Raw genomic sequence first — 13,613 nt, 5'->3', positions numbered from 1 at the left:
CCACGCAGCAACGATCAAGGATTAATAACATTAACGCGTTTAAGCAAACAGATAGTCCACCGCCGGCTGTATTAAAGAATTAAGTTGCGTACCTTAGCCACTTATTTTGCTGAGCTGCGTGATAGATAGCGGAGCAGTCAGGTGGCACACAAAGTGTGGCACCTCTCCCACTGGCCCGCTTCTCCCGCTAGTGCTTGTTGTGTGACAGCTGAAGACACTGAACTGTGGCTCATTTGAAGGCCAATGTAGACAGATTATTATCGAGGCTTCACCTCCTCCCTTCGTTACCTATGTGTACGCACATTGTCAGTAGACCCCCCCCCATACGCAAGCGCACGCATTTGGGTTAACCCCCCCCCACTCTCCCCTCCATGAGTACGTACTAAGTGGATGGCCCCCTAATGTGTCGCTTGTGATTGCATCTAATTTGTAGTCTCATTTAATGTGCTTCTCCTTGTGGACTATTTTTGCCCCCCCCCCCCCTTCGTCACACGGCGTGACAAAAAGTCAGACCCCCCTCAAATATGACGTCACAAAGCTCTGCCCCCCCCCCCCTCGCAAAAATAAAACATGCTTCAAATCGATAGAAACTATTGTCATTGTAGTGCAGGGGTGTCCAAACTACGGCCCGCGGGCCAACTGCGGCCCGCCATCCATTCTTAATTGGCCCGTATCAAAGTCTAAAAATATAATGGAATATGGCTCACGGTATTGCACTTCTTAGTTTAAACACGAGGTGGCGCTATTGTCTTGAACAAGGCAACATCTCCACAAAGCAAGCAATCGAAGAAAACATTTGCTCAGGGTCACCAGAAAATGCCGGAACCGAAGAGACGCAAGATTGCATAGAAACCAAGGGGAAGTGTGTTTGTTTGATTTGTAATGAGAGTGTTGCCGTGATGAAAGAGTACAATGTACGACGGCATTATGAAACAAAACATCAGACCTTCACGTCCTACACTGGCACCAGGTGGAAGAAGGTAAAGCAAATGGCAGCTAGCCTGTTAATGTAGCAGCAGGTTTTTTTCCGTGCTAACAAAGCTCAAGAAAATGCAACAATAGCCAGTTATGAAGTAACTCAACTCATTGCCCTACATGGGAAACCTTTCTCAGACGGTGATTTCTTTAAACAGTGCCTCACCAAAGTCGTGGGAATAATGAGAAAATGCAGGATTTCAACGATGTTAGTATGTCCATAAATACGGTTGCGCGGCGAATTGAGGACTTGTCGGCTACGATAAAACAGCAAGTGTCAGATAAAGCTTGTGCTTTCGATTTTTACTCGATTGCATGTGATGAGAGCACAGATGCCACGGGCACTGCACAGCTGTTAATTTTTTTTGCGGGGAGTTGATGATTATTTCTGCATTACGGAGGAACTCCTCGATCTTCGGAGTCTAAAGGGGACAACAACTGGGAAGGACATGTTTGAAGCTGTGTCAGATGCAATTGACCAGGCTGGATTTAAATGGCACAAGCTGTTTGGAATTACAACGGATGGGGCTCCAGCAATGAAAGGCGAGCGCAAAGGAATGGCCTCTATGGTGAGTGCCAAGGTGCGGGAGAGCGGAGGCGAGGCAGTCAAAATGCACTGTATCATCCACCAAGAAGCCCTCTGTGCCAAGATAATCCAGCTTGGCGATGTGATGAACACAGTTGTGAAAACTGTCAACATAATTCGGGCACGAGGGGTTTACCACAGAGAATTTCAAGCGTTCGTCTCTGATGTCGATGCTGAATACAGGGACCTTCTCTACCATTCTGAAGTGCGCTGGCTCAGTCGCGCCTCCGTGCTGCAGCGGTTTTATTCCCTGAGATCAAATATCGACAAGTTTTTTTTAAAGAAAGGGCAGACCTCTCCATGAGATCAGTGACCCTTTATGGTTGGCAGACCTGGCTTTTTTAGTTGATCTCACTGATCATCTCAACACCCTGAACAAGAGACTACAAGGCAAAGAGCAGCTGGTACCACAGCTGTATGCGCACATGAAAGCATTCCGTGCGAAGCTCCGTCTCTTCGAGTCACAACTGTGCAACTTCAATGTAGCGCACTTCCCCACGCTGGCCGAAATCAAAAGCACAAAAATGGGAGAATATGTGTCTGTGATCACATCTCTCATGACAGAATTCAGTCAGCGCTTCCAAGATTTTTCTGTCATTGAGAAGGAAATCACACTGTTTGCGGCTCCGTTTTCAATGGATGCAAAAGAAGTGGAGGAGAGTCTGCAATAAGAACTGATCGAAATTCAGTGTGATGTTTCTCTGAAGAATCAGCATCAGCTTCTCTCCCTACCTGACTTCTACCGGAGCTTGCAAAAGGCCTCTGATGAGACGCCATGCAAAACGAATGATGAGTCTGTTCGGCTCAACATACATCTGTGAGCAGACATTCTCTCTGTTAACGCTGAACAAAAGCAGACTGAGAACCAGAACGACCGACAGCCATCTCAGTGACGTCCTTCGCATCTCAACCACCAAACTTACTCCTGACCTGCCAGCTATCCTTCACACCAAAGCGCAGCATCACTGCTCCCACTGAGCGCAACATTTTTCCCATTACAGGTGAGTTCAAAATATACACACAGTTTTCATTTGTTAATTAGCCCAATTACTTTATAAATTCAGTCAATTAAAGTTGATAATTTTTTTAACAAACGTTAGTTGATGTGTTAACAAGCCCAATAATTTATTTGTGTAATAAGCTTGAAATATCCACATCCCCTATTTCTCTTCTTGTCTCTGCATTTGATTGATTTTTCCAATATTAGTGCATGAGAAGTGAGGCAGTATACCTCACGTCTAGTGAGTGGCCCAGTCCTTCGTATATTTTTCTGTATGTGGCCCTCGAGAAAAAAAGTTTGGACACCCCTGTTGTAGTGCGTATTTAATGTGGCGCTGCACTCTGATATTGTAGGAGAGAACCTTTATTAAAAAAGTCTATTTTATTAAGTAGAAACGTCGTGAGAATTTTATTGTTTTTTTATTATTTTATTGTTTCCCTTCTACGTGAGTTTACCGAAAGAACCAAGAATATAAGTAGAACGTGTTGTTTCTATTTATTTAAAGTTGCGCATTTTGATGTGACGTCACATTTCTCAACCCCTCCCCCACCCCCAATCGTCACACATCGCCACAAATGTCTGACCCCCTCCCCCCCTAGGTGCGTGACGTCATTTATGGGCGGCCCCTAACGCACCCTGGGCTGACTGTTGAGACCACGTGACCCGGTTTGGTTGACAGCGGAACTCGAGTTACCAACCGTTCCAGATTGGCGGGGAATCTCGCGGGATTTGTGTTGATCTCTCGGTGGCGATTGCAGAACAATCCAAGAGATTTCGATTTAAAGCTTTCATGACTGCAAGGATTCATCTTCTTTGGTTCTTTCGGTAAAGTCACGTAGAATGAGAATAAAATAATAAATTTATAAAATAAAATAACGCAATAATATTCTCACGACGTTTCGGCCACAACACAAGCGGCCTTCATCAGGTGAAGGGACGAGACTGTCTGGAGGACAGCGCTGGAGTGAAAAAGCCACGCTCAGATCGCGACCTTTAAGCTGTGTAAGAAGAAACAAAGTGCCTTGACAAAGGAATTAGCATAGAATTTAGCATTGAAATGGCTGAGTGATTAGCTTGTGACTGGTCACAGAAATGGCTATGTTAAAGATAAAGCATACACATCCGCAGAGGCACCCCTTGATAAAGGAATTGGAATAGAATTTAGCTTTGAAATAACTAAGGTTAAGCATACACATCCGCAGAGGCACCCCTTGACAAAGGAATTAGCATAGAATTTAGCATTGAAATAGCTGAGTGATTAGCTTGTAACTGGTCACAGAAATAGCTATGTTAAAGTCAGAGCATACACATTCACAGAGGCACATAGTACAAATCAAACAGGAGAATTTAGCATTGAAATAACTAGGCGAATTTAGCATTGAAATAACTGAGTGATTAGCTTGTGACTGGTCACAGAAATGGCTATGTTGAAGTCAAGGCCTACACATCTGAGCTATTCACAGTAACTGGGTATACACTACACTATATAATGAATACTACATAGTGAACCAATAAAAAACTAAAATATAAATTACCTCAATGTTATCAATAAACTCTATATATTCTCCAATCAGCTAAGCTACCAACAATAAGTCGTTATATATCACAATGCTATATGGCGAAAAAATGGGTGGATTCTTTCCCTCAACTTTAGCAACACGGATAGCTACGGGTCCCGTTCAGACCGACGAGTTCATCCATGGTCGGAACAGAGGAGGGGGAGAGAGACAGCTGCAAGGCGCTGTTATACTCCATGTTGTAAACCATACCATTAACCGTGGTGTGAGAGGTATTTAAGAGTCAATGCCAGCGAAAGAGCTGCGGTCTGAAGGTAATCGTAAAATACAATTAATTAAGAACGGAAATGGTTTAAAACATCTTTCCAATGGTTACTAAGCCATAATGCATCTTCTCGGTTGAAATTGTCTCTTTGCTTGTATATGTGAATGGCCTCATGAACGAATCTCTCATGGTAGCCGGTTGGTTTGCAAAGAACCTCCGTCGTGGAGAAGTCAATGTCATGTGAGCCCACTGAATTATAACAGATCACTGTAGCCGGTTGGTTTGCAAAGAACCTCCGTCTTGGAGAAGTCAATGTCATGTGAGCCCACTGAATTATAACAGATCACTGTTATAATTCAGATCACTGTTATAATTCAGTGGGCTCACATGACATTGACTTCTCCAAGACGGAGGTTCTTTGCAAACCAACCGGCTACCATGAGAGATTCGTTCATGAGGCCATTCACATATACAAGCACAGAGACAATTTCAACCGAGAAGATGGATTCTGGCTTAGTAACCATTGGAAAGATGTTTTAAACCATTTCAGTTCTTAATTAATTGTATTTTACGATGACCTTCAGACCGCAGCTCTTTCGCTGGCATTGACTCTTAAATACCTCTCACACCACGGTTAATGGTATGGTTTACAACATGGAGTATAACAGCGCCTCGCAGCTGTCTCTCTCCCCCTCCTCTGTTCCGACCATGGATGAACTCGTTCGTCTGAACGGGGCCCGTAGCTATCCGTGTTGCTAAAGTTGAGGGTAAGAATCCACCCATTTTTTCGCCATATAGCATTGTGATATATAAGGACTTATTGTTGGTAGCTTAGCTGATTGGAGAATATATAGAGTTTATTGATAACATTGAGGTAATTTATATTTTAGTTTTTTATTGGTTCACTATGTAGTATTCATTATATATTGTAGTGTATACCCAGTTACTGTGAATAGCTCAGATGTGTAGGCCTTGACTTCAACATAGCCATTTCTGTGACCAGTCACAAGCTAATCACTCAGTTATTTCAATGCTAAATTCTCCTGTTTGATTTGTACTAGGTGCCTCTGTGAATGTGTATGCTTAACCTTAGTTATTTCAATGCTAAATTCTATGTCAATTCTTTTATCAAGGGGTGCCTCTGCGGATGTGTATGCTTTAACTTTAACATAGCCATTTCTGTGACCAGTCACAAGCTAATCACTCAGCCATTTCAATGCTAAATTCTATGCTAATTCCTTTGTCAAGGCGCTTTGTTTCTTCTCACACAGCTTAAAGGTCGCGATCTGAGCGTGGCTTTTTCACTCCAGCGCTGTCCTCCAGACAGTCTCGTCCCTTCACCTGATGAAGGCCGCTTGTGTTGTGGCCGAAACGTCGTGAGAATATTATTGCGTTATTTTATTTTATAAATTTATTATTTTATTCTCATTCTACGTGACTTTACCGAAAGAACCAAAGAAGATTAATCCAAGAGATGTTCAATATAGGATGTTTTAAGAAAATAAATAAATTTAAATTAATATCCCGTAACAGCTTCGGCCAGAGTTGGCAACACTAAGTGGACCAGGTGGCAACTCTAACATCAAACAGTGACGTATATTATTACACAGGACTGATTTACTTCTCAGTGTTACTGGCGGTCTCTTGAAAACCAGACTGGCAACTGGTTTCGGATAATGGGGCCTCAGCAGTGTGTTATAGGGCAATACACCAACAAGATCTCGACTCTGGAAGACCTTAAAGTAGTGGTTCTTCAACGTATTGTTAACGTGTGTACAATTCTGTGTGACACTCAAGAAAACAAGCCGACATGAAGGCAACTTAGATACGTTTTAGTACGTAGGCACTCAAATAATAATGTTAATATTTGAGAGTGAATGGCATTGGCGTTATTTTAAATCTGGCCACGTCTCCACAACAAAGACAAAGATCCCCCACCGTGTAGCCTTCACAGAGTGTTGTGGCAAGTGCTATTAGTGAGCAGCACCTATTAAAGCCGGCATGGCACAACGACGGGGGTGGGTGTGCTAGCACACACCATACCAGGTGCTCGTTGGAGGCTGAGTCGACCTAGGGGAGAGGCCCACGATAATCGTCACCGGTGTTGGTGGCCGTGAGTGGAAATCGAACTCGGGTCGCCGGGTTCGTAGCGCAGCGCGCTAACCACTACACCACTACTCCCCGCACACACAAAACCCCTATGTCGTGTACATTGTGTCAAAAAACCATCAGCGGGACCTCAAGAACTGCTTCATGCGTCGTCTTTTGTCTTAGGTCAGCACCCAAAATAAATATGAGCCAATGTGACCGACGGACAGGCAGCAGTGAGACAGACGGGCAGCAGCAGTCTCTTCTTCTTCTGGTCATGTGTGGCTGCTGATGTAGATGCAGAGCAACGACTACAATTTCACATTCAAGGTTGTCAAGCCAGCGGACAACCGCGTAAGGAGCAGTGGAGGGTGTCGTTGTGATGTCTCCTTCGTATGTGTGTGCATCGAGCATTGCATTGTTATATGCTCTATGGTTTGTTCTGGATGACTACAGTCGCACACGACTGGAGTTTTTTTATTTTCCATTTGTGCATCAAGGGTCCGCATCCACCATGGTTTGTGCAGTGGATGCGTTTTATGGTGGACCATGAGCATCGTGGAAGATTAAATCCAGGGATCTTCTGCATTGAGTCATTCACAAGATGTTGTTGCGTTCTTTTGAACTCCATTCAACTTCCCAAGCTTCATCGGGTTTGAATTGGCATTAAGGCTAAGCGCATGGGTCCAAAAGAGCTTGCCTGACTTCAAATGATGACAAGGGACGTTGTTGAGGTCCTAATGAATGGGCGACTGTTTTCCTCGATTTGCAGGCCTTCCCAGAGGTTTGCAGTGTTGCAGCGGATGGGTGGGGGAGAGATGTGTAACAGCACGGGGAGCCAAGGGTGTTGGTGTTGACTTGAGGGTTCCAGTGATCCACTGCATTGCAGTGTTCAGTTGGACATGAACAAGTCGAGTGGTGACTACTTCTGGTCCATACTGGTGAACAGTATTCGGCTACAGAGCACACAAGGGCCATCGCTGATAGTCCGCAGCAATGGTGCTGATGCTGCCCAGCGTGTGCTTGGCAGTTTCTGGACCAGGTTGACCCTTGTTTTGGTCTTGGAGGCTACCTTTTTGAGGTTGTCATGGAATGTTAGCGTACGGTCCAGCTTCACTCTAGTGGCCCTCCGGTGGGGATCATGAAATATTAATATGGCTTCGGGAGGTCTTTATCCAGCAGTGGAATGACCATGGAGGGTGATATTGCTGACGCATGGAAACAAGTCATACGGGTATTAGACTTGCAGCCACGAGCGGAAATCATTCAAGGCAATATTTAACAAATAATTGAACCTTGGATTGTCAACCCCAAATTACTATTTGGAATGGAATATCCAGGGTGGTGGATTGTTAGCCCCAATAGCTTGAGTGAGGCCAACATTGAGCATCAGAGCACTTGGTGTCAATTCAGCATCGTAGTGATGGGCCACTCGATGACTCAGAAACCAGGGGTGAGGCGAAGTGGCCCCAAGTTAGGAAGTACAAACTCAAGTGCTGTTTTCTATTACCAGTATTGAAACCAGGGCCTTGACCCACCCCTACTGGACATGTGAAAAAGAGCTTCGTATCTCATCAGATTCCTCCAATCTAAAAAAAAAAATTAAAATTTATAATGCGCATTCCATCCTAGGATCCCAATGCGCAATGCACTACAAGCAGTAAAAAAAGCTCGAGTGAGGAGGATGTGAGCTCTGAGCCAAGCCTGGGTTGACGGACCTGGCTGGGAATTAAACAGATCATTCGCAGGAGTGACCACGTGTGAAGCTGCAGAATCATATATGTACATGTGAATATTGCATTGTTCAACAGAAGCAACAAGACATTGTAAATACATTGCAAATAAAATTAGTTTTTTTATGTTACATGTATATCAGCATTTGCGCAAGTGTGCATCTTATCTTAATGATATTTACATAGTGCCTTTAACAAGGCGCTGTACAGCAATTATACAATTGTACCTAGCATAACAATAATTTGAAAAGATACATTGAAAGGTAGTCGGGCAAAATTGCATTGGAAAGACAAAGGGGGGCGGGGCGAGGGGCTGGAGCCAGGAGGAAGAAGGGGCCCACGGCGATGGAGTCCCCCGCACCACCGACGAGTTCCGCAATGTCCACGCAGTGCAGCAGTGGAGTCCCGGCCGGGGCCCGCGACAAGGAAGAAACCGCAGCCTCGGCCCGGCTTGCTTTCCACGGACGCGAAGCTTCCCTCCGTGCCCGGCATGCTGATATGGTGAAGACTCCCCCGGCCCGGAGCTCGACCTTCCATCCTTCGGACCGCACAAAGCCCCGATGTCCCGGGGCTGCCGATGCCTTGGCAGCCAAGTGGCCCGGAAAAGGAGCCGCCAGACGCGGGTGACGGAGCGGCCCAACGGTTTCGAGGGATGGCGCGGAAGTCGCTCGGTGCCGGCGATGCCCGGTGGGCAACCGCCGGCAGCCAGGCCACCAAGTAGAAATGCCCACAGGGCGCGGGACAGGCAGGAGAGGTGGTCGGGGACCGGCGCTAACAGCACTTGCCCGAACAGTCTGTTAAGGCTATACAGGGGATCTCTGTGTTATATGTGTGCATGTGGGTTGAAGTATGAAAATGTGTTTTCCCCTTTGTTCTGGTAACAAAACAGGTGGGTCTCCTGTGGGTTGACTCAAACTCAAATGAGGACATGGTGAATGCAAAAAGATCGTCACTCGGGAAACAAAGGCAGCCGGGCGTGACCACTATGCCGGCCTTGCCCAAACAATCTGTTTTGGGCTAAACGAGGGATCATTAACTTTGTGAAGGGTTGAAGAAGGGAGCAGGCAATACGATATGACGAGAGATGTGATCATGTTAATTCATAAATGTTCGGAGTGAAGAGGAGGAGCGGGGAGGGGTTGTCCAGGAAGGGTAGTCGCTGTCCACGACTATTTGCGCTTCCTCCTAAATTTTAATTTTGGCATTTTCTTCTTGAAAGTCGCCTTGAATTTGCTGTGCAGTTTCTTCACTTGCGTTCTCTTATTTGCCAGGAATTTCTTGAACTTTTCCTTCTTTTTGCCTGCAAGGAGACAGATCACGTGAAGGGAAACAACTTAACAATGGTGAGTAATTGGAATGAATCAGTTATCAGAAAAAGCATCAATGGACCGATATCTGCTTTACGTCAAATTATATTGGTGAAGTAAGAGCCACAGGCTCTGGCCCAGTCTTACGACTGTTGTCAGATCTAGTGACGGAGGATTTGTTCATGAAAGAAAAAAATCGAGCGTTTTCAACTCTGGCCAGATTAGTAATGTAGAATTGCATGACTATTGCAATTCAATGTTCTGCCAACATTTTACGAGTGGTATACCATCATGAAGGCAACGTGTAAAACACAACTCCCGTTTGCGACCAAGTGGCAGTGAAGTCACTACGGCATGTGTGCCATGCTACGTGCACTTTGAGGCCAAGTGAAATGTCGAAGGCTCGCTGGCAGGAGGTCATGGAACAGATCCAGGTGCCACAGTTTGTCTGAGATGAAGGTACGTTGAACTTCTTTGTACCACACATAGCCAGCCATGCTAATCGGAGGTGTGAGATGACTGGTAGATGCACACAGACACACACACTTCTCTCACCTGTCTTCAGGTTCTTCGCCTTATGGTGCGACTTTTTGTGGGCATCACCATTGCCATCTGTGCTGCTGCTGGTCCCTGGCTCAGGCTTCAAGCTTTGCACCAAGGTAGTTAGAATCTCCATAAACCACCCGCCTGGTGCAACGTCTTCACCTTCTTCATCCACGGCCCTTGGCTGCGGCATTATGTATTGGCGAATTGCCATGAGGACTCGTGAGATATCGCTCCAGAGTGATGGTGGCACGTCTTCTTCATCACTGTTCATGACATTGGCTTCGCCACCATCATCTGCAGGCTGTGCTGAAAGGCTACCACAAAAAGTGCAAAAGAGAAGCGGAAGAAAATTGTTTAGACATGAAAGGTTGCCTTGCTAGGATGCAGTGCACGTGGCTTGTACAGTGTTCATCATGGGTTCCTATACTCCTGCACAGTGCTCTTATCTTCCTACATCAGGGGTTGGCGATCGAAATAACAAGAACCATTTTTTTTATTCGGTAAAAAAACCCCTCAATATTTCAACAGCCGTAATGCACTGTGGTGAATACCAGACAGTCCTTAATAAATAAAAAAACGTCACGAAGCAACCCTTAAAGAGCCGCACGCTACTCTGGAGTCACAGGTTGCCGACCCCTATACTAGCTCCTACTACACACACACATAGACATTGTCTCACAAAGCTTCACATGCATTTGAAGCTTCTTTAATTAGTTATTCATCACTGCTTGCTGGTGGCTGGTTGGTGTAGAGATATGTTCATGTGAACCGGCACTGCTGAGATTTTTTTTACTGCTGAGGAGTGCATTGATTTCAGTTAAATCCGAGCTCTGAGAGTTGTGTGGTGGACGTTACTCTGTGAAAGCGGATGGGGGAATTGTTGCCCCGTGGTGTACATGAGAGGCCACCTGAAGTGAGTTCAGTAATTGTGTGATATGTTTCCATGGACCATTGTCTAACATGGGGTGATGCTGCCTTGCAAGAATGTGATTTCGGATGCATTATTCATTTTAAAACATGATACTCATTTTACAGAAGTTCATCGTACCATCAAATAAAACGGGTGCTAAACTGCCAAGGACTCGCTGATTAGTTATGACGCTACAAGATAAGAGCTGTTTGTTTTTCGTTTTTCTTCAAGTCACTTTAAGATGAAGGGCTTACCCTTGACTCCAAACATTCTACAATTATATTTTTACAAAGAACATACGCAGTGTTTTACATGGAAGGGAGGCGGTTTAAATGGAACCAATGGCAAAGAGCGGTTGATTTTAAGAAACATGTGCTCCCTGGACCCTGCATTTACCCTCATCATCATCACACTCACCTCACGTAACGCCAGTATAGAAGCCTTGCACCAACACACAGGGTGATCAGCCCAATGGAACTTAGGACGGACAACGTAACCGTCTTGTAGACTGCGTCCACACACAAGGGAGAGCAAACATTCATTAAGTTATCTCCAGCAAAATATCAACAGGGGTGACTCACATTCCTAATTAGTAAGGGTTAGGGACAGTGATATAACTGTTCAACCTCAGTTATTAATGCTTTAATATGTGTATTCGTTTCGTGTTGTTAGCCTTTTTGCATTCTCTAGTCTAACACTGGTGAGACAAGGCCATAAAGGAGGCTGTCTCTGGTGCAGGTCAATTAGTCTCAAGGACAATACATTCATTTTCGAAGCATGTTTGTTTGCATGATTTACCACGAACATTTGTGGTTAATGCGGAGTCGATGCCTTCCAATAGGTATGTATTTGGTGTGGGAAAATCTTAACACCTCCTATATTATTGCCAGAAAGGGTGAAGCCATTTCTTTTTCAATCGCTAGTTACAAAGTTTGGGTTTACAGTTAGGGTTAGGTTTAGCATTACGCATAGGGCTTGGAGTTAAGGCTAGACACCGCTAGAGGGATAATAATCATGAGATAATTACCTGAAGATTTGTGGACAATGTCGGGTGCTTGAGGGGTTGCAGTCGCGCTGGTCCGAGGGGGGGCTGTCGTCATTTTCACGCCGCGCATCCGCTGGATCCAGCCGGACATTCCCATCGCCGGCTCCACTCCTGAACGACCGACCACCGGAACCAACGTGTGACGATGGCAAAATCATCACACACTCATCCTATGTGTATGACACCAAACCTTTCACTGGCATTGATTGCACCGAAGCCTCTGCACTCAAAAGGCTTTCGGAGTACGGCCCAAGAGCCTCGCAGCAGAATTCTGGACCGTTTTGAACCTTGAAATGACCACAGCAGGGAAACCGTAAGGGGAGCGAGTTGAAATGTAGTCCAACAGAGAAGTAATGAAGGCATGGATGAGAGTCTCAGAATATTCCATATGCGGGCAATGAAACACTGGCATCGGTAGAATGCCTTTTTGACTTGCAACATTTGGTCGGTGAATAAAGGCATGAGGATCTAAAATGACCACGAGGTTACACGTGCTGTTTGCCAAGATAAGGTAACAAAAATTGTTTTATTTGTATATATTTATAAGTGAATTGTTATATTTCCTATACTCTGCACTCCTATCGTGTTTTTGTATTGTTTGTTGTTGTAACGTTCTGACCTCCCCCAAACTGGAGATCTGTGAAAAACAGCTGTATAGCTCATTGGAATCATCCAGTATACATAAATATTCTGATTCTTATAATTTGTAGGTTCAGGAGATGCACATGTGACTTGGAAACTTTGTGAAACAGGCTTTTGTTTCACCAATTTGAAGGACCTCAATTTACGTTCGTATTTACCAGCATCAACATTGCTACTATCGCATCACAACCACTACTACCAACACAACACATAATTGAAATAACCACCACGGTATCAACACCATCACAATCGCCACAAGCCAACCACGAGGACAAGGCAACCACAAAGCATTGCCTTCAACACCATCTCCTGCATCACAACATCCACCAAACAAAACACAAAGACCCCTCATATAGTCTTAACAAATTGTTGAGGCAAGTGCTGTAAGCAAGCAACTATGAAGGCCAACACTGTACACGAGGGGGTGGGTGGTCAGCACCATGCCCGACAACCCTTGTCTCCCCAGCGACAATGTTTGCACACCACACCAGGTACAGTCACCATGCGAGGTTGAGTCGACTTCGGGGAGGACCATGAACGGTTCGGATAATCATCACTGGTGTTGGCCGTGAGTAGAAATCAAACTCGGGTTGCTGGGTTCGTATCACAGCGTGCTAACCACTGCGTCACTGCTGCCCACATCCACCAACAGTGCCACTAATATCACCAGCGCACGTGTAAAGCCCTAGTGGAGCCCAGTGGATCTCCTGGTGGAATTCCTATGGATCCCTATTTATCCCTCTTACCCTCGGGCGCACTGATGCTGTTTTTGGACATCACGGGCTTTGCAGCCGAAGGATGGAACCCCGCAAGAAGCAGCAGCAGTAGCGGCAGGAGCAGTTTGAAGAACTTGAACTCCATGGCGAAGCAGCTGTAGTAAGTGGAGCTCAGTGAATATCCTGGAGCTAAAACTTAGCGTTGTTGTCGGGAGCTTAAACGTGGAGCGTCAACCTCACCAGACGGCCTCGAAGTGTGTGACGTCACTACCGGCGAGTGGGC

General features: G+C 45.4%; 1 protein-coding gene across 1 annotated transcript; it reads right to left on the bottom strand.

The window, feature by feature from the left end:
- Positions 1-8,192: 8,192 nt before the first annotated feature.
- LOC142924329 (uncharacterized) lies at positions 8,193-13,613 on the bottom strand. The gene is made up of 5 exons (XM_076066582.1): positions 13,361-13,613; positions 11,955-12,083; positions 11,345-11,435; positions 10,027-10,331; positions 8,193-9,464 (listed from the first exon to the last, which is right to left on the bottom strand). The coding sequence occupies exons 1-5, from the start codon at positions 13,473-13,475 to the stop codon at positions 9,334-9,336; spliced, it is 771 nt and encodes a 256-aa protein (XP_075922697.1). The 5' UTR covers positions 13,476-13,613; the 3' UTR covers positions 8,193-9,333.

The sequence above is a fragment of the Petromyzon marinus genome, chromosome 12 (assembly GCF_048934315.1).
Source record: "Petromyzon marinus isolate PM22_M1 ecotype Great Lakes invasive population chromosome 12, UKy_Petmar_22M1.pri1.0, whole genome shotgun sequence".
Taxonomy (NCBI): Eukaryota; Metazoa; Chordata; class Hyperoartia; order Petromyzontiformes; family Petromyzontidae; genus Petromyzon; species Petromyzon marinus.
The sequence above is the reverse complement of the archived record's forward strand: the minus strand, read 5'-3'. Positions and strand labels throughout refer to the sequence as shown.